General features: G+C 46.1%; 1 protein-coding gene across 1 annotated transcript in view; it reads right to left on the bottom strand.

The window, feature by feature from the left end:
* EXOC6B (exocyst complex component 6B) overlaps positions 1–19,998 on the bottom strand; it is a 279,150-nt gene that overhangs the window by 236,599 nt on the left and 22,553 nt on the right. The window contains exons 2-5 of the mRNA XM_063135856.1: positions 2,158–2,323; positions 1,297–1,344; positions 393–483; positions 230–275 (exon numbers count right to left, since the gene is read on the bottom strand). Coding sequence (XP_062991926.1) covers positions 230–275; positions 393–483; positions 1,297–1,344; positions 2,158–2,323 — 351 coding nt within the window. The remainder of the gene's footprint in view (positions 1–229; positions 276–392; positions 484–1,296; positions 1,345–2,157; positions 2,324–19,998) is intronic.

Raw genomic sequence — 19,998 nt, 5'->3', positions numbered from 1 at the left:
TGGGACAGACACCCTCCCATTCGAATGGCTTGCACAGGCGACTTTCCCGGTGGATGATGCCCCACCTGATAGAAGAGAGCCGGGGGGGGGGGGGGGAGCATTTGGATTTTCTACCTCAGACCCAAAAATGCCATCAGCTACTCCATTCTTGAGATTTCTGCATGTGCTTTAGTTAAGCTAAGATCCCCAAATCAACTCCTTTAAATCTGTCACATATTCATGGCCTTACCTTTTAGATTTCATTTGCTCTCTTAATTTGCTATCCATCTCCAGAACTAGGGCAGAAGAGACACAAAGACACAGAAGTCAATAAGAGAAGGCATTTTGGAGACAGGCGTCATATCAAGAACCAGGCAGGTGCACAGGGCCTTGCCCCATTTCAAGTCTCTCACCAGGAAGGCACTGCGTGAGCTTATCCACCGTGGCAGAAATGTTCCGCTGTTGTAGACGACACTGCTTCAACTCTTCCATTTCTCCCACCAGCTGTAATAGAAAGAAACCTGTTTTGCCGCCAGCAACACATTCTGAGCTGTTTCCACCAGGTCTACAGCTAAGCACCGAGAACACAGCTTAAAGACTGCAGGCAGGCAGGAGGGGACACTGGACAATTATCCGTTGCATCCATTCAACCAGAGGGGACTGAGGGATTAGGACTCAGGTGGGCCAGTGTTTCACAGCCTTATGTAGACATACCGGCTGTTAACAAGTACCATTCCAGGTCCCTGTGCCTAGAATCACTCTGATTTATCATGGGACAGCCCTGAATCTTTTTCTACCCAGAGCAGCTATTTTCATATATGTAGAGTATGAAAGGACAGGTCCCTGCCCTAAGCTGTTTACAATCTAAAATTCAACAGGCAGGAAGGGATGGAAGGGAAAACAGGGGGAAGAACGTGCCACTGGCAGCGTTCGGACATCACTTTAAGCCATGATGGGTTAATAAGCTACTCACAGCAGCTCAAAATAAACTACTGTTATCTCCCAAACGATCAGATAAATGAGCATGCTGACTTCTCCCACACTCCAAAGTGTGGAAGTTGGATTTTGACCATTCTCCTGGCCTGGGATCAATACAAATCTCACCAAGTAGGCACAGAACACACCTTCAAGAGAAGCAGCTTCACCGCGGGAGGAGGCAAGTGAGTCACAATACGCTGACTCTTCCCTTCCCCCTGTCCCCACTGGGGGGTGGGGAGGGGGGGTGCTTTCCCTGCCCCAACACGCCTGGTATTAAAACCCAGCCCAAGTCCAGAGCCCGCACAGAATGCTTTTTCAGAAAGAGAAGCCAAGGCTTACTTTCTTGCTTTCCATCTGCAGTTTTCTGTTGGTGTCCGTCACTTGATTCTGCGAAGAGAAAACCACGTCAGTTCCTGATTAGCACACACTAGGCAGCCTTGCCCCCTGGCTGGCTTACCCCAGGTTGTATGAACCAGGAGACACACCATGGCCTAACCAGCCCACATGCAATTTTTCTATGAAAACCGATCCTATATACAGGGGGGAAATCAAGTGCAGTTAAAATGTCACTGAAGGTTTCAGGAAGCGTAAAGAGAGACGGCTAACAAAAAAAGCAGTTATTTTCTTGTTATTCTTTCTAAATGGAGGGGCCCCCTTCGTGACAGAGCTCAGAAACTCATCAAGCAGCTGGACAGTCTAGGGTGCGTCAGGAGGTGACAGCCTATCAGGGGTCCACCAGGAGGAAAAATTATCTCTTCTCCCAATCTCATAACAGTATGTAATTAGTCTGCGCTCATAGAATCATAGAAGAGTAGAGTTGGAAGGGGCCTATAAGGCCATCGAGCCCAACCCCCTGTTCAATATAGGAATCCACCTTAAACCTAACCTGACAGATGGTTGTCCAGCTGCCTCTTGAAGGCCTCTAGTGGGAGAGCCCACAATCTCCCTAGGTCATTTGTTCCACTGTCGTACTGCTCTAACAGTCAGGAAGATTTTCCTGATGTCCAGCTGGAATCTGGCTTCCTGTAACTTGAGCCTATTATTCCGTGTCCTAGACTCTGGGAAGATCAAGAAACTTGTGTTTCTCCTTTAGACCATCTCATCTGGAGTTGTGGTCCCCTCCCAACACATCAAGTCATAGCTATCCCAGATGGTCTGTTTAAAGGGCAGCATTACTTTCACCTGAACTCCATTGCTTACCTTGAGCTTTTGGGCTTCTGCCCTGACTTTCAAGAACTCTGTGATTGCATCCACAAAGCCCTGGTAATGGAAGTTGCACATCTTCTCAATCTCACGGTCGTGATTCCGAATCCGAGCATCAAGCTTTTCCATGAAACGTCCATGCTCCTCGCCATCATAGACAGACCTGTATGAAACACAAGATGATTGAATTGGATCAGACACCTTCCAAATCCACTCTCAATGGAGAAGTATTTGATTTTATCTTAGTCAATCCTCCTTTTACTGCAGGCGCGGGAGTATTACAAATACACACGCACACACACCTCACTCTGTCTGCTGCAGCTCAGCTTCCTTCCTGCTTCATTTTCCAAATCACAGAAGGGCAAGGAATTACTCAAGGGATAAGGGACTTACAGGGGTAGAATTACCAAGGTATGCAGGAGAAATTAAATGATGGCTGCCGTCCCTACATAGAGCTAGGATCAACTGAAGCTTTCATCACATGATGATTCACTGCCATGGAATGTAGGTTCTTCAAACCCATGCCCAGACCTCGACAATGGGAGCCCCCACACCCCTGCTCTATAAAGCTCACACACCACAGCCAGTCAGACAAGATACCTGAACAGCTGGTGATGACTGGCGAATGGTGTCTCCCTCCAAGGCCGACACACAACAGAAGTCTTGCAGGAAGGATCCGTGCAGTGGCACCGTCGCCAACTACAGCCCCCAGCCCCAACATGGTGCCCTCTATCCAGATGCTTTGCACTACAGCTCCCATTAACCCCAGCCAGTCCAGCCAATAGTCAAGGATGATGGAAGTTGTACTCATCTGGAAGGCACCACATTGTGGATCTAGAGAATTCAACGCAGATCTGAGCATACTTTTTTGGTGGAAGAAGGATGCACGAGGGCTCCTCCAAATTGCTCCCAACACTCATCACCAATCGGGAGTTCTTCAGAGCGGCATCCCCTCCTTGTAGCTCCCATTTTGTGTCCCCTCGGAGATGTGCAAGTATCGCTACGTTGCTGTGCCAGTGGCCCAAATTGGAGGCCCCCCCCCCCCAAAAAGTGGCAATGTTTTTCAAAGGTATTTTCTCCCAGTGTTCACCTATGCAATCATCCATATGAGAGCCTGGAGAATTACAATCAAACAAAGTGGGGGGGGGGGATACTTGGGATGTTTCTTGCTCCTCTGATGATACTGGAAAGGAAATGTTGAACCTTTAAACAAACAACCTGAAGAGGCTGTGATCCCACGTATGTCCCACCCCCTAGCTTTCTTAGATAAGATAAATAACTACTTTATGAACGTATGTCTTTTTTTTAAAGGATGGAGTCTGCCATCTAGTGATAGCTTGAGTTAATCTTAACACAGTAGCCCTCATTACAATGCCAGATGTTAGCTGCATCTGGATAGTCATATGAAGAGGAGATACGAACAAGCCTTTTGCGCATGCATGCAGCCTTATTTACTCCTTCCTCTGTGTAAGCTGCAAGAAACAATTAAACTAGGAAGCCTCTGCTTAATGAAGGGACCAGCTTCAGAACAAGCCAGGATCTTAAATTATAGTTCAGTTGATTTAGGATCCTGGCTTCTTCCGAAGTAGGTAATCATTTTTCATTGTAAAATTTCAACAAAAGCTGGTAAAGCATAAGTCCCTGATTCAGGTGAAATAGAATAACGATGGTTAAGTAAAGACTTCCTGAATAAGTGCAGCTTGCAGAAAGGGAGGAACAAAAGGACAGAAGCTCATTCATATCTCCACTTCAGCTGAGAGACAATCAACCAAACTGGGCCACTGTGTCAGCTACAATTTTGCATTAATCAACCAGGAAGTTCTCCTGCACATGCTTCACTGAAATGAATGGGAGCTGTGCAAGAGGGCAGCAGGGCTCTTGTACAACTCTTATCCATGTCGGTCGGGCTTGAGCTAGAGAATTTCTTGCCGGACTGTGGACAACTTGTTTGCCCATTCACATAAAAATAGATGAACTAAAAATATATATCCTACTTTAGGTGCCTTTGAGCAAAGAGAGGGACATAGTTTTTTTTTAAAAAAAAAACATTCAAGAAAAGGCAAATACTCCTTTGAAATATCGGTTATTCAACGCATTTCCAAAAATACGAGAGCTTAAGTGAAAGGCATCTTTCAACTCTCTCTGGCTGCCACAAGATCTTACAGTCGGAAATGAAGTAGTTGCTGCCCATCTTTTACTGCATTTATGTGGTCATGGAAGTAGGAGAAAACATGCTCAGCCATGTTCTCTCCTGAGCTCTCTGCTCCTGGTACACAACAGGGGCCTGAATTGTGGGTCAAATTGGGAGCCAGGACCACTGACGTCTTCATAGAATCATAGAATCGCAGAGTTGGAAGGGGCCTGCAAGGCCATCGAGTCCAACCCCCTGCTCAATGCAGGAATCCACCTTAAAGCATCCCTGGCAGACGGCTGCTCAGGTGCCTCTTGAAGGCCTCTAGTGTGGGAGAGCCCGCAATCTCCCTAGGTAACTGGTTCCATTGTCGTACTGCTCTAACAGTCAGGAAGTTTTTCCTGATGTCCAGTTTTTCCTGATGTCCCTTCAGCTCTGAAGCTCTGAAGTTGAGCTCCCTGTTGTCCCACCTGCGAGCTTCAAGGCTACCCAGGCCTCCCAAGGAGCCAGGGTGACCGTTACGGCACTTTCCCGTTTGCTTAGAACGTAGGAGCCCCGTGCAGGCTGGAGCAGTCGCTGCTTCTCCCCCAGCCCCCTGCTCCCCAGCCCCACCACGTCGCAGGGTAGTTATGGAACAGGCTTGGCTCCAGTACTCCACTTTAAGCTCCTTGGAGGAAGAGCAGAGGACTAGCGGTGGCTTTGGTCACAACACAACTGGGTGGACACAAAGAGCAGAGGCCCTGCCTGACCCTGAGAGGCAAACCGGATCGTGCCACCGTCACCTCTTCTTCCTCACAAAGGATGAGCCACGAGCAGAATTTGAAATCCATTTAGACAGGAGGCGGCAGTAGAGAAAGCTGCAGCTCCATGGACCGGGACAACAAGACCACTTTCTGGGGACAAAAGTGTCTTGCTTTTTGGTTTCAATTAATAAGTGGAACAAAAGCCTGGACTTCAATTAAAAGGCAAAAAATAAATAAAAATGCCAGGGTGGTTTGTAACCCTCAGACATTTTTTTCTCATTAAGCTACATAAAAGCATTAGCGTTTTGTTTATTAGGGAAGTTAAAAATAAAGTGGAACAAATAGTAAACTACTGCTTAAAGTATGCAAATTGTCACAATATGCCCTGGAAGAGGTCAATAAGAGTTTGGATGCCCCAAGCCCAGCAATCCAGCACCAGAAACGCACATGCTTTCACTGGGGGGGGGGGAGACGCGGGACGCACGCTTTCACAGGAAATACGTTCTGTTCTTCATGGAACATCTAGCAGTAGCAAAAGATAAAGAAATACTACATTATTTATTGAATTGAATCATTTAATTAACATAGCACCATAAATGAGCATGATGCTTGGCAGAACAAAGACAGGTCTCCGGCCCTGAGGAGCCTACAATCCAAAAGTTGACACAAGAGAAATGAAAGAACCGGCGGAAATGGAAGCAGAGATAAACAAGGATGGGATATTGTTTCAATTACTCTTACTTAACCATGCAGTGTAATCCTATGCTTGTTTACTCAAAAGTAAGTCCCATTGTATTCAATAGGGCTTACGCTCAGGGAAGTGTGAACAGCTTTAGTCACAGCAGGACACAGGAATTAAAGATCAGAGGCAGCTGACGCCCCTGGGGCTGGTGGGGCAGAGCAGCCAACCAGAGGTGGAGCCCGGGGTCACAACAGGCAGAGCAATTTCAAAGGTAAGTTCCTTCAAGATCATGATGAGTGCAAAGCAGAGGTCTAAGCCGTACAGCAATTCAAAAGCACTGCTTAGAACCCAGATTTTTTTTTCTGTTCCAGCAGCATTGCATTGCACAGGAAAGGCAAATTGGGGTTCAGTTTTTTAAAAAAATACGTTAAAAGCTTTTTAAAAATGTGCAGGGGGAAAGAGCTCCCAGGCATGGCAATGGCTACCAAGTGATCGCTAGCGTACGCCCAGCACGGTTTACCAGGTTTAAGAAAAAAACAGGAAAAGGGTAGGGAAGGAACAGTGAGGTGTTGGGGGCTCCCCACAGCTCCCAGTTTAAAAAGTTTTAGAAATTACCTACCTACTGCTTGCTGCAGTTCTCTCCCCCCGACCCCCATGGGATGAGTAGCTAAGGTTTCCTTCCCTATCTCCAGTGCTTCATGATCCTATCCCAAACTAGGCATGCTCAGAATTCCCGTGCTCTTAAACTGATTGATTCTCTGCACGATCCACCCTAACTTGGCTCTGTAAGATGAGATAAGGTGAGGGGGGTTGCCACCAAAGAAAGGGCCATTTCTGGGATCCCCCTAGAAACGCTCGCCTGGCACCTTCGTCGTGGTCTTTTTCAGTGCCACATTAAGACCTTCTTGTTCTCCCAAGGATTTTAGGATTATTGTTCTTGTAGATCGCTGCTCTGTTCTATTTTTGCTGCTGGTTTTACTTTGGGATTCATTATGTGCTACATGGCGGCTGATGGTTTTAGTTTGTGCTGTTTTATCCTCACTGAATTTGGATTTTATATATTTTAATTTACCTATACTCTGCCCAGAGACCATTTTTGTCATTGGACAGTGTAAAAACATTACATAAATGAATACTAATTCAATATCTGTATATGGTGATAGGTAGCACATGCAAGCAACCTTAGCACACAAATTTTTCTTCCCTCCGGAGAACACGAAGAAATTACAAGAAGTGTTACATAAAATATAGGCCAGGAAATGAAGAAAGCCACATCCAGTTCAAACTGCAGGGAAACTTTTCAGGAAGCAAACTTAAGTGTCTGCAGGTGGGATTTGGCCATGAAGCCAGAGTTCATGCCCCAACACCAGCAGCGAGCAAAACGGCAGTAAGTACCTGAGCTGAATACGCCATCGGTGTCAGAGACTGCTCCACGAAACATAGCTGCCGGCAAAATCAGCCAGAAGCAGTTCATCGTAGGCTGCTCCATTACAACCAGGCAGGCAACTCTCTGGCATTCCCACCAGAGCTGTGAAAGTACTTATGCCCTGTTTCCCTTCTATACATCCCCCTCCCACTCTAGTGTACTTGGGAGCTTGCCCACTGAGCTCCCCTGTCTTGCAGTGCTGCTATTTAATGCCAGGTTGCTCCACAAAAAGACTGCACTCATCTACAATGTAATTGTGGTTGAGAAGGCCAATCTAGAGTGTATTACTGGGTGGGTGAGCTGGATGAGGTTGACCTGACTCAGCTCTGCCCACCTGGGTACTCGGTGCAGGACCAACACAGGCAGGAAGGTCGGATGGGGGAGAGTCGCCATGGTTTTGCAGAACTTACATCTCTCTCACCAGGAAGCCAATCCGCTTTGGAGCAGGCCTTGGGGGGGTTATACCTGACGTTGGGCCACAGAGACTCATTTGGGATGCTGTTGGTGTACGCCCCACCCTGCTACCCAGCACCTTCCCTAATGGAGCTGGCGGAGGCGAACTCAAGTGCAGAATCTGAGGAACCCAAGACAGTGGTTTTGGGTGATGTTAACTTTCATGCTGTGGCTGTCTCTGGAGCTCCAGCTCAGAACTCCACGGCCTCCATGAGAACCATGTTTTTGTCACTGGCCCAACGCATGAAGCAGGACGCACTCTTGATTTGGCACTCTCTCCTAATCTGCAAGGCCAATCATAGTATTTTTACACCAAAAGGTAAGCAAAAATCCCTAGAATAAAACACCACAAAGCCAACCAATGCCCTGTGCCACCTCAGGTACCAAAACCCTGCTTAAAGAGGAGGCGGATTATACACAGTTTTCAAAGTCTCCTCAAGAGAACTGTGCAGCAGTATCCAAGAACACAGTTCAAGGAATCTGGGACTTGACAAAGCGGTATTTTAACCAGAATGCTGCTGGACCGTTCTCAGAGTAAAGAAACAAAAAACAAAAACAGATAGGAAGGATGTGATCTGAAATGCTCATGCCACGGGCAGTTCATAGCTCCACGGGTCAAATCTGGTTGTTGTTGGTTTATTTATTAAATTTGTATCCCACCTTTCCGCCAAAAATAGCACTCAACCTGTGTTACAGTGAAATACAGATTTAAGAATTCTCAATTAAAACAAATCTATTAAAAACACAATCAAAAAGCTAGTAAAGGGATGATTGGTGGAAGCTAAGCGGGGAATGAGTAGACTGCATCCCATTTGCTCACCACTATCAGCCCCAGGAGATGCTAGCTAAGGTAGGGCGCTCTTCCAGATCCAATGTTTTTGTTAAGCCTGAAGGAAGCAATACACACATTTTCCCACTTGCTCAAATTATTTGGCTGCGTGTTACTTAAACCAGTACTTGGAGGCACATTCATACCATTCTCCTCTCTACTTATGAAAATGCTAATCTATTTCGGATTTCACTACAAAGATTCAGTGCTGACAGATGGGCTGAGCAGGGCAAACCTCAAGCCCATTCCAGACTCAGTTCTGCGTGGGAAGAGTTTGCAGAAGTGCCCTTTCAGAGATCAGTGATGAAGACTGCTAGACCTCAGGACACTCATCTCCTACTTCCATTGATCAAAAAACTCTCCCTGTAAAAAGGTTTTAAACCAATGCAAGTGAAGTTCTTACTACCAATTTCTCACACCTGGAACTAGAGGTTTTAATGTTCCACGCTGGCTTTTCTGAGTTTGCTGTTTAATAAAGAATTGATCTAGGAGAAGAAAGGACTCCCATCTGATATCTTCAGGACACTACTAGCCATTGTATCAAAATAAACAGCCCAAAAGATGATTATAGGAACCTGGAATCAAGAAGGACACAGACATGCTGGAGCGTGTTCAGAGGAGGGCAACCAGGATGATCAGGGGTCTGGAAACAAAGCCCTATGAAGGGAGACCGAAAGAACTGGGCATGTTTAGCCTGGAGAAGAGAAGACTGAGGGGAGACATGAGAGCACTCTTCAAATACTTGAAAGGTTGTCACACAGAGGAGGGCTGGGATCTCTTCTCGATCCTCCCAGAGTGCAGGACACGGAATAACGGGCTCAAATTATTCTCTGCAGATTTTTTTTAAATTATTTTTTGCCTGCTCATAAACTGGCAAAACCAAAGAGGTTCCTTACAGTTCAGGTGTTCCTAACAGTTCAGGCGCTTGTAGCTCCATTTGCTACCAAAAAGGTTTTTAAAAAAATCAATTTGCAATAATTGTTTGAATACACTGTACTTTCAATATACCGTATTTCTTCCATTGTAAGACGCCATCAATTGTAAGACGCACACTAATTTCAGTTCCACCAACAGAAAAAAAAAACCTAAGACACACCCGCGATTCTAAGACGCACCCCATTTTTAGAGATGTTTATATGGGGGGGAAAGTGTGTCTTAGAATCAAAGAAATAGGGTACCAAATGTAATAATTTTATGCCGAACCAACTTGGACATAATTACATTTTATGTTCCTAAAGTAACAAAGTGACTTTCAATCTGTAAAAAGTGCTAATATTGCATTATTTCAATTTTTCTGAAAATTTCTGTTCCCACCCCCAAAAAAAAACAGGGGGGAAATGTCCCCGTCCCCCCCACGGCTTCAAAATTTCCAGAAATTGTACATCTCTAAGGCATCCGCTGAGCCACCTTGGAGGGGAAGGCAGGAGCTGCCGGGTGCCAGGAGCTCCTCCAGATGCAGCTTGGGAACGAGGAATGCCAGCTCCACTTGGAACTCCACGAGAGTCCTTTCGGTTACCATGTTCTTATTAGGAAACATGCCTTTTATTGTCTGAAGCGGGGAGGAAGAAAAATTGAGGGGAAAGGAGCCCATGGCCACAGCCAGAGCCAAGAAATGCTCGGAGGGACCCAGAAGGCAGGCAAGGCAGCCAGCGCTGCTGCAGCCCACACGGATCCCCCCAACTGAGACATGGATGGAGAGGGCTGGCCACCAGCGACAACTTTTCATTTCCCTCCTTTCTGAGGACACAATGGAAACAATTCCCCCAAGAACAGGGGCGATGCGTCAGCAAGCGAGCCTGCCTCTCCCAGGCCCTTTCAAGTTGGAAGGACAGTTGATTCGCTCCATGTGTAGGATCGATGGGAACAAGCCCTACAAGCAGGCGAGATAAATTTTAGCCCCTCCAAGCTGGTTGATATTAAGAGAGCAAGTGAATCATCTTTACGATGCGCGGTAAACAAAACACACTGGCCGCCACAACACGGGATAGCCAGCAGCGCGCCACAGCCATGCTGCGAAGCTTTTGAAAGTGTTCGTGCCGTGCGGGCTAGGGCTGGGGAAAAGTGTTGGCACGGAATGAGAGGCAGGCTCAGGCCGAAGCGGCTGTGGTGACCTTCACTTATTTCCATTTCCCCCTTGCAAGACGTCCCAGCACACCCAGGAGGAACCGTGGGGGTGGCGGAAGAGCAACGCCCCACAACAGATGCTACCCAGAGGTCGAGGCAAGAGAGGCACAGACGTCGTGCGAAAGCCGACTTGGAAAAGCTGGCCTGGCCAGGCTGGAGGTGACCAGACAGCCATGGAATCTAGGCCAGCCACTCCTCCGCCCCTCAGAAAACAAGGGTTCAGCTAAAATCCACACACACCCTCTGCGCACAGACGTTAACCAACACTATCCAGACCAGAATGCACTGTACTCACAATAGGAACAAACCTGTTGTCATTACGCTAAGGTGCCTACAAATCAAGAGTTTTCCAGCGGGTTCACAGGAGGGGAAACAAGCATAGGCCAAGCCATGGTTTTCAGGATGGTTTGTAAACCACCCCATCCGCCCAGCCCATACCCGGCGAGGGTAATTATGCTAATTAGGCAGCTCATGACCAGCACAAGTGGGGAGGGAAAATAATAATATCCTTCTGTGGCTGTGTCAACCTGGTCCTTTTGTATCTAATATGGTTTGGCAACAAAGGCATTACATCAAATTGTTTGCTTAAAAAGTATTTAAAAAATCAGGTTTTGGGGGCAGCAAAGGTATGTCGGTTTTGGGGACTGAAGCCTGGTGCGGCTTATAGAGCATATTATTCCATCCACTCTCACTCTTGGACTCTTCTGCATTTTAAATTCATGCTTGTAATCAACAAATACGTAACTCGGTTTTCTGAAGTTTGCGGGTGCTTAACTGTGTGGATTGCTGTCTGTGCCGTAGACATCCTGTTGCCCAAGTCTAAAGGACCTTTTTAATGAAAGCATGTCCTGTAGCATGTATGCAGGTTTGTACACGTTTCTAGGAGGAGCGCATTCAGTAACGGACAAAGTAATTCCATGTAACTCAAACACATCTGGCAAAAAACATCCTATAACCAGCCACTAAGTATGCTGACCAGTTACACCCAAAGCCTGAAACAAGATCTATCAGCCAAAGGCAGTTCCTGCCAAGTGCAATCCCACACTTGCTCCTCACGTCAATCTCATGCCCAGAAAAGTGGGCCGGGGGACCCAATAATCAGGTGAAGAAAATGCCTTCATGATCCTAGCAAGTTCAAATTCAACCACGAAACAATTTGCTACTGGTCAAATTTTCAACCAGCAACCAGTTGAATGGCAAAGAGTGGTACCATTCCATTGGCTTGTAATGGGTGAATCGCATCGTACCACAACGGGAAGGGAACTAAGGAATGGGGGAATTGCTGGGGAGAGAAGTACATTATGCAGAATCCATTAAGAATGCCTCCAGATCAAGCCCAACAGGTGAAGGAGAACTAGGTAAGAGCATGCTCTCCACGGGTCCTGTACAGAAGAGGTAAGCTTTTGAACTATTCATAAGGTTACCATGAGCTTGACCTACATAAGCCACAAATGGCACAGGCATCTATAATAACCCTCATTAACTATTTAAGGCACAATTAATTACTCAAGTTAACTTCAACTGCAAACGCCACCCCTAGCAAGAAAGAGTTTCTAATGACCCCCAATTATCATCTTACCCAGCAGTTTACAATCCCAGTAAGACAAAAGGACTGATGTAGCCCAGAAGCAAACTGGCAGGTACCCATAAAATAAACACTCAGCCCCTTCAGAAGACTGCTTAATGAGCACACACATGCGTGCGTGCGTGCGTGCGTGTACACACACACACACACACACACACAGGCATGTAGTCACACAACTGCCTTAACCTCAGGGGTATTTATTAGTAATTTATAGGGCACTTTTTCACATGTGGATTTTCAAACAGAGATTTCAAAATAATTGCAATCTCTTGCCCATTCCTTAACTTCTCTCTTTCCTGCGGTGTCACACACAGGAAGAACAACCCACTCAGCTCCATCATAATCCCTCTCCTTCCCTACATTGCTTCTCGGCAGCTGCTGGACCTTATCCTTTTTCGCAGCAGCAGCTGCACACTGGGTCAACATTTTCATCAAGCTGCCACTACAACCCCAAGATCTCTTTCTTGGTCAGTCACTGCCAGTTTGGATGGGGCTGCTCCAACATTCATCGCTTCACACTTGCTTACATTGAACTGCATTTGTCATTTTAATGCCCATCCTCCCAGTTTGGAGAGGTCCTTGTGGAGCTTTTCATTATCCCTTTTTGTTTTAACCACCCTAAATAATTTGATGCTGTCAGCAAACATGGCCGCCTCACTGCTTACCTAATGCCAAATCATTTATGAACAAGTTAAAAAGCACACGTTCCAATACAGATCTTTAGGGCACCCTACTGCTTACATCTCTCCACTGTAAGAACTGCCCATTTATCCCTCCTCTCTGCTTATTTAACCAGTGACTGATCCATAAAATGACTTCTTATCGATTACTAAGTCTTATGCCACAACTGCTTTTGGTGACGGAGTTTGTCAAAAGCTTTTTATTTTTTAAATCCAATATCTACGGGATCACCTTCCTCCACCTCCTTGTTGACATTCTTAAAGAACTTTAAAGGGCTAGTAAGACAGGGTTATACCATGTTGATTCTTCTTTAGCAAGACTTGTCCCTCTATAGGCTTGATAATTTTATCTTTAATAGAACTTTGATGCATGATGGCTTAGCCATTTGTCACTAAAGAGGAAAAAGGCTCTGAAAGGCACTGTATCTGTTAGGTCCAAAGCCCTCCATTTGCAAGGGTAGATACTTATTCTCAAATGGAGGTGGGGGAAAGATAGATGGAGCAGAAAAACACCTAGCAGGGAAAGCGCTAAGCAAACCTTCCCCATGTCCCCCAAAAGTTGCCATTTTTATTAAAGTTATGGCTTATTTACATGCATTTGCATGTAACTTTGGCTTGGAGGTGTAGGTAGGTATTATATATACACACAGAGAGGCTCAGATACATTGGAGCGAAAGTCATCCTAATTCATTAGATGAAAGGGAACATAAATCTTCCCAATTAATCTATTAACAGATGATACAAACTTACAGCAAGAGGAACGCAACAAAGAAGGCCACCACATCCCAAGAGATGGAATGCTAAGCAAACAGAGAACAGTTGCCCACCTTCCTGCCAGGGGCAGGGGTAAAGGTAGTGGACGCGGCACTGCGGGCATTGAACAGGGCAGGTGAGTCTACATAAAAGCAACAGGGAGGAACACACTACAGTAGTGTTGCCCAAGTGAAAAGGTAAGGAGGAAACTGCAGCCCCAGGGTAAACATTCCTGGGTACAATACATGAACATGATGCTACAGAAGCATATTATGAAATTACATTGCCACCTAGTGCTGCAGACAAAGAATTGCTTACATGGGAAGCCCCCCAGATACAACACTATGCCTCCCAACACGGTACTAGCATTTCCCAAGGGAGCTGGAAGAGAGAGCAGGAGATGCCAGGTCCTTCCACCCACGGCAGATCCAGGCTGTAATTGTACGCATTCATCAGAGCAAGCCCAGATACACAAGGAGAACACCTTGAATTAGAGCACAGAAGTATCCCCAAATTTACGAAGAAATGTGCTAACACATTCCCCATGGATATGCTGTTCAAGTCACCATCTACATTTAAACACCAAAAAGTACGACAGGAGTTAGCAGCTGGAAATTATAACACCAGCAGCAAGAATAGTTCATGTGCTCAAAGGCAAAATGAGTTTACCCTAAGAGGTGTGGCAGAAATCACAAGAGCAGAGGAAGTATTTGACACTTTTAGATCCAGCCTTCCTATTCCCACCAACCCACAACGCAGCAATGCTCCTGCTAGAGCAGAGCTTTCCAAACTTTTCATGTTGGTGACATACTTTTTAGACATGCATCATTTCACGACACAGTAATTCAGTTTTACTAGCAAACTGGAGGTTAAACTAACTCCTTATAAGAGATACGGACACATACATAAATTGTAATAACGAAATGTATGGTGACACAACATATCTCATGAAAACCTTTCATTTATATTTTTAAAAATATACGATTTGAAAGATAATAACATACATTTCCAAGACTTTTCACATTGAACCAATTGTGTCGAGCTGCGATCGAGCAGCGGTTGAGACAGTGTTCTAGCAAAAAGCTGGATCCATGGAATTTCTTGAATGCGTCATTCCAGGTGCAGCTGCGTCACAGGAAGTGACACGGAATCAGCTGTTTCGACCCAATTATGCATGTTGCGCATGCACAGTACCTGTATGATCCCTCGACCGTGGTGTGCATACACGGATACGACGGAAGGGGAATATACCAGTGCACCATACTAATTGGCACCTTTGCTGCGTAAAAATGCATGAAAGTTGGTCTTGCTTATTTCACAAAGACTCAGAGGTTTCTCATTACGTTCGCGTGACACACCTACACACTGCAGCTGACACACTAACATGTCGCGACACACAGTTTGGAAAGCTCTGTGCTAGAGGTTTCCTTCATCTTCCCTAAGACAAGACTGTCCACAACTTAATGCATTGCTCGAATGCACCACCTCTGATTTTTAACTTTCATTTACCTTCCCAGGGGTTAAACACATTGCTTCCCCTCTTATCCATGGCAAGTAGTCTGAACAAGCTGCAACATCCTGGTCAATATTTTGCTTTGTTTTGTTTATTGAAGTACTTATAACCTGGTGGTGGTTGTTTTGAAGCAGATAAATCAACAAAGCAGCAAACAACATTAACATCAGACTGAACACATGAAAACAGAACATGCTACACAAAAATAAGAGAGCAACTAAAGAAAACTCAATTCTAACAGGTGTAAACAAGAAGCAAAAGCTAGCAGAAGAAATCCCGTTTGTGGTTTACGTAGCAGAAGGCGCTCCCTCCAGACTTGGAAGTCTCCGTAAGCTCTCTGAATGGAGTACAGTTTTAGCCTGTGTCGAAATGCCAGCAATGAGAACAAAACAAGCCACCAGTATGGGACTCCCAAAACAATGGCACCATTGTTAAGAAGGCCCTATCCATCCCAAGTGTGGGGGACCACCTTCACCCCTATCAGCCTGCCCGCACTTTAAAGTCAGAAAGAGAAGCCCTTCTCATTTGCCCATCCTTGGGAGCAAACGATGGAGCTATTATTATTATTTATTTATTTATTTATATAGCACCATCAATGTACATGGTGCTGAAAGGAAGATCTCAAAAGTATGGGTAAGTTCATATGGGGAAAGGGGGTTCGTTAGATATCAAGGACCCAGACGGTTCAAGACCAATGGTCCACAGCAGCACTTGCTATTAAGCCACGGAATTAGGCCACAGCAGCACTTGGAATTAGAATCATAGAATAGTAGAGTTGGAAGGGGCCTAAAAGGCCATCGAGTCCAACCCCCTGCTTAAGGCAATGGAGTTGTTTCAGAACTAGCCTCGCATGTCCTCTTTGGCCCACTTCAGTCGACAATCCTGAACCGGTGTCTGGAGGCTGCTTTGGGATCATAGAATCATAGAATAGCAGAGTTGGAAGGGGCCTACAAGGCCATCGAGTCCAACCCCCTGCTCAATGCAGGAATCCACCCTAAAGCATCCCTGACAGATGGTTGTCCTGCTGCCTCTTGAAGGCCTCTAGTGTGGGAGAGCCCACAACCTCCCTAGGTAGCGGGATTCCACCGTCGCACTGGTCTAACTGTCAGGAAGTTTTTCCTGATGTCCAGCCGAAATCTGGCTTCCTGTCACTTGAGCCTATGATTTCGTGTCCTGCACTCTGGGAGGATCGAGAAGAGATCCTGGCCCTCCTCTGTGTGACAACCTTTTAAGTATTTGAAGAGTGCTATCATGGATGAGGGTAACAAGCTGAAATGTAATCCAAACAAGACAAAAGTAGGACGGGTTGGGAATTCAACTACTTCGGATGGAAGTTTAAAACTGGTCTTAGATGAGTTCACACTCTCCCTAAAAGACCGAGTGCGCAGCCTGGGAGTCGTCCTGGACTCTGAGCTAACTGGGGAAGCCCGGCTGGCTGCAGGGCCCAGGAGTGCGTTCTACCAGCTTAGGCTGGTATTCCAGCTGCAGCCCTATCTGGAGAGGATGGACCTTGCCTCAGTTATCCATGCACTAGTCACGTCCAGGCTGGACTACTGTAATGCGCTGTACGTGGGGCTGCCTTTGAAGACAATTCAGAAACCTCAGCTGGTGTATAATGCTGCCACCTGAGTATTGCTTGGGGTGAGGCAATTTGACTATGTGTGACTCTACTACACCAGCTGCACTCATTACTGAGTGTTTCTGAGCCCAATTTAAAGTGCTGCTTTTGACCTTTAAAGCCCTAAATGGTTTGGGACCAAGTTACTTGAAGGACCTCCTTCACCCTTATCAACCTGCCCCCACCCTTTAAGATCAGAAAGAGAGGACCTTCTCATTTGCTCACTCATGAGAGCAATTAAGTGGGTGATGACACAGAAGAGGGCCTTCTCTGTAGTGGTCCACCACTTTTGGAACAAGCTCCCATCGGAGGCCCACCATGCTCTGTCATTGCAGACTTTTAAGACAGCCTCGAAAACATATTATTTTACCATGGCCTTCTCCTGATATGAGTACTGCTATTGCTGGTATTGCTATCGTAGTTGCTGGTTTTATTGTTGGCTTCTATTGTTTTTAATTGCTATTTTATTGTGTTTTTTTATTGATTTTAATATTATAACTGGTTTCATGCATGTTATTCTTGTAAGCTACCTTGCAAGGGCTTCTGCCCTGAAAGGCCCCCAAGAAATGTTTTAAATAAATAAAAATAAATAAATCTGGTGGATTCATTCTGAACCAGCTATTTCTGGTTCAGAATGAATGTTTTCTTTAAAGCAAGGCAGCCCCACATAAGCCACATAGATTCAGTAATCCAGATTGGGCGTGACTTAAGCACTCTTTAGTCATTCTTCAAATACTAGAAAAGTTGTCACACAGAGGAGGGCCAGGATCTCTTCTCGATCCTCCCAGAGTGCAGGACCCGGAATAACGAGCTCAAGTTAAAGGAAGCCAGATTCCGGCTGGACATCAGGAAAAACTTCCTGACTGTTAGAGCAGCGCGATGGTGGAACCAGTTACCTAGGGAGGTTGTGGGCTCTCCCACACTAGAGGCCTTCAAGAGGCAGCTGGACAACCACCTGTCAGGGATGCTTTAGGGTGGATTCCTGCATTGAGCAGGGCATCAGCATACCAATGATGCTACTCACCCCAAACATCCAGGTGACCCTGCCCAGCATTTTCATGTCTCTCGAGGGAGGGAGGATTTGTGGCCCTCCAGATGTCACCAGACTGAAGCTCCCATCAGCTCTAGCCAATGGTGAGGGCTGATGGGAACAGCAGTTTAATGACATCTGGAGAGCCACAAGATGCCCACCCTTGATCTAGATGTCAAATAGGGTGGGTGAAAAGATGAAATTTTCGGCAACCCATAACCCAACAGTATTTCTGGGATCTGCCCTCAACCGCAGCAGAATGGTGGGCCCCCAGCCCAGCCCGGTGATCCAGAGGAATGCCGTGGCTGATTGTCCACTAGGGCAACCAAGGCAGTCTGCCCCCCAACCAGGCCCAAATGGGCCCAGATATTGACTGTCCGTGCCCACGTGTACCTGGCCTTCCCTAAGCCTTTTATTACTTCTCTTCTAGACATCTTCACAGCTTCCTTCACCTAGTCACTGTGGTGACTCCGGCAAAGAGTGACAAGCTGCCTCATCACTTTCCCCTGGGCTTCCCCTGCTTTGCATATCTGCCCGGTGCAAAAAGTGGCCAGCCCAGGGGCAAAAAAAGCAGAAGCATGAGCCACCACTATTTCCCCTTCCCTAGAGAGGCAGATGCAGTGCAACTTAGGCTGAAATACCAACTGCGTCCTTATCTGGACAGAGATAGCCTAGCTACAGTGATCCATGCTCTGATAACCTCTCGCTTGGATTACTGCAATGCGTTATACGTGGGGCTGCCTTTGAAAACGGTCCCGAAACTTCAACTGGTACAAAACAGGGCAGCACGGTTACTAACAGGGACTGGCCGACGAGACCACATCACGCCAGTCCTTTTCCAGCTTCATTGGCTGCCAGTCCAGGTCCGGGCCCGATTCAAAATGCTGGTATTAACATTCAAAGCCCTAAACGGCTTGGGGCCAGGCTACCTGAAGGAAAGCCTCCTCCCATATGTACCTGCCTGGACCCTAAGGTCATCCTCAGGGGTCCTTCTCCATGAGCCCCTGCCAAAGGAAGTGAGGCAGGTGGCCACCAGGAGGAGGGCCTTCTCTGCTGTGGCCCCTACATTATATTCTTTTAGACGCCAGGTGAATACCTTTTTATTATCCCAGTATTTTAACAGTCTGTAAATTAATTTTAACCTTGCTGTTTTAAATTTGTATTTTAAATTTGTATTTTTGCATTGCTAGTGTTTTTATCTTGGCTGTGCTTTTATATTGTATTTTATATTATGGTTTTATACTGTTGTTTTGTTTTGAATTGTCTTAATTTTGTGAACCGCCCAGAGGGCTTCGGCTATTGGGCGGTATAGAAATGCCATAAATAAACAAACAAACCTTGGAGGTAGTGCTCTTGATCCGACACACAGCCCTGAACCACCTGCGGAGTCCCTGGCCTCGCACCCTCTGGAGCTGGTGGTGCCACCCCCACCCCCACCCCACCCAGGCCAGCCTCAAAAGGGGCATTTTATGAAAAGGAAAACATGCGGAGATACAGAGTACAAAGAGAACTCTGAAAACGGTTGGTTGTCAGCCTCAGGCAACAGCAGAGTATCTTGGGATGCTTTTCAGTATCTATTACTACCAGATCTTGCCGAGATCCAGCCAGAAGAGAACATGGACAAGGAAAAGGGTAGGAGGGACACTTTTCAGGCATGTATTTAAGGGCAAGCACTTGGAGGCATAGTTCAACAAGTTAGTGGTAGAAGGGACCCTGCTCCAGTTTGCAACACGCCCCTCCCGGATGGATGAGCTCAGCAAGCAGTTACTGGCACACTGCTTGGCATTCAGTTTAATATCCAATTGATGGCTGTGGCAAAAACGTTAATTTATGTTATTGTTTATATGTTTGGTTCAGGTTTGGATTTGCTGTGGCCAATTCTTTTATTTTCAGGAAATAGTAAGTAAGTGGGAGGGGGGAGTTAGAATGGTGAGCAGTGTGAATAGTGTCGTCTGATTGGTTGGTTGATTTGAATGGAGAGAGAGAGAGGAGGGGGAGACAGTTAAGGAGTTATTGGGGAGTTAGAAGGGTCAGTCAGAGTTAGAGGAGTCAGGGTTAAGGAGTTAGAGTAGGAGTGAGTGAGGTTTAGTAGAGGCTTGCTTCAGGATAGTATTAAGAAAGTGGGGTTATAGAATTTGGAGATTGAGGGAGGTAGAAGTATGTAGATGAAGTAGAATAATCTTAAAGTGTCTTTTAAAATCGTTTTTCTATATGAATAAATTTTAGTCTTATTTTGTTTAACAACCACGTTGGTATTGTCAGGTGGACTAT

This window comes from Elgaria multicarinata, chromosome 10 (genome assembly GCF_023053635.1).
Source record: "Elgaria multicarinata webbii isolate HBS135686 ecotype San Diego chromosome 10, rElgMul1.1.pri, whole genome shotgun sequence".
NCBI lineage: Eukaryota > Metazoa > Chordata > Lepidosauria > Squamata > Anguidae > Elgaria > Elgaria multicarinata.
The sequence above is the reverse complement of the archived record's forward strand: the minus strand, read 5'-3'. Positions and strand labels throughout refer to the sequence as shown.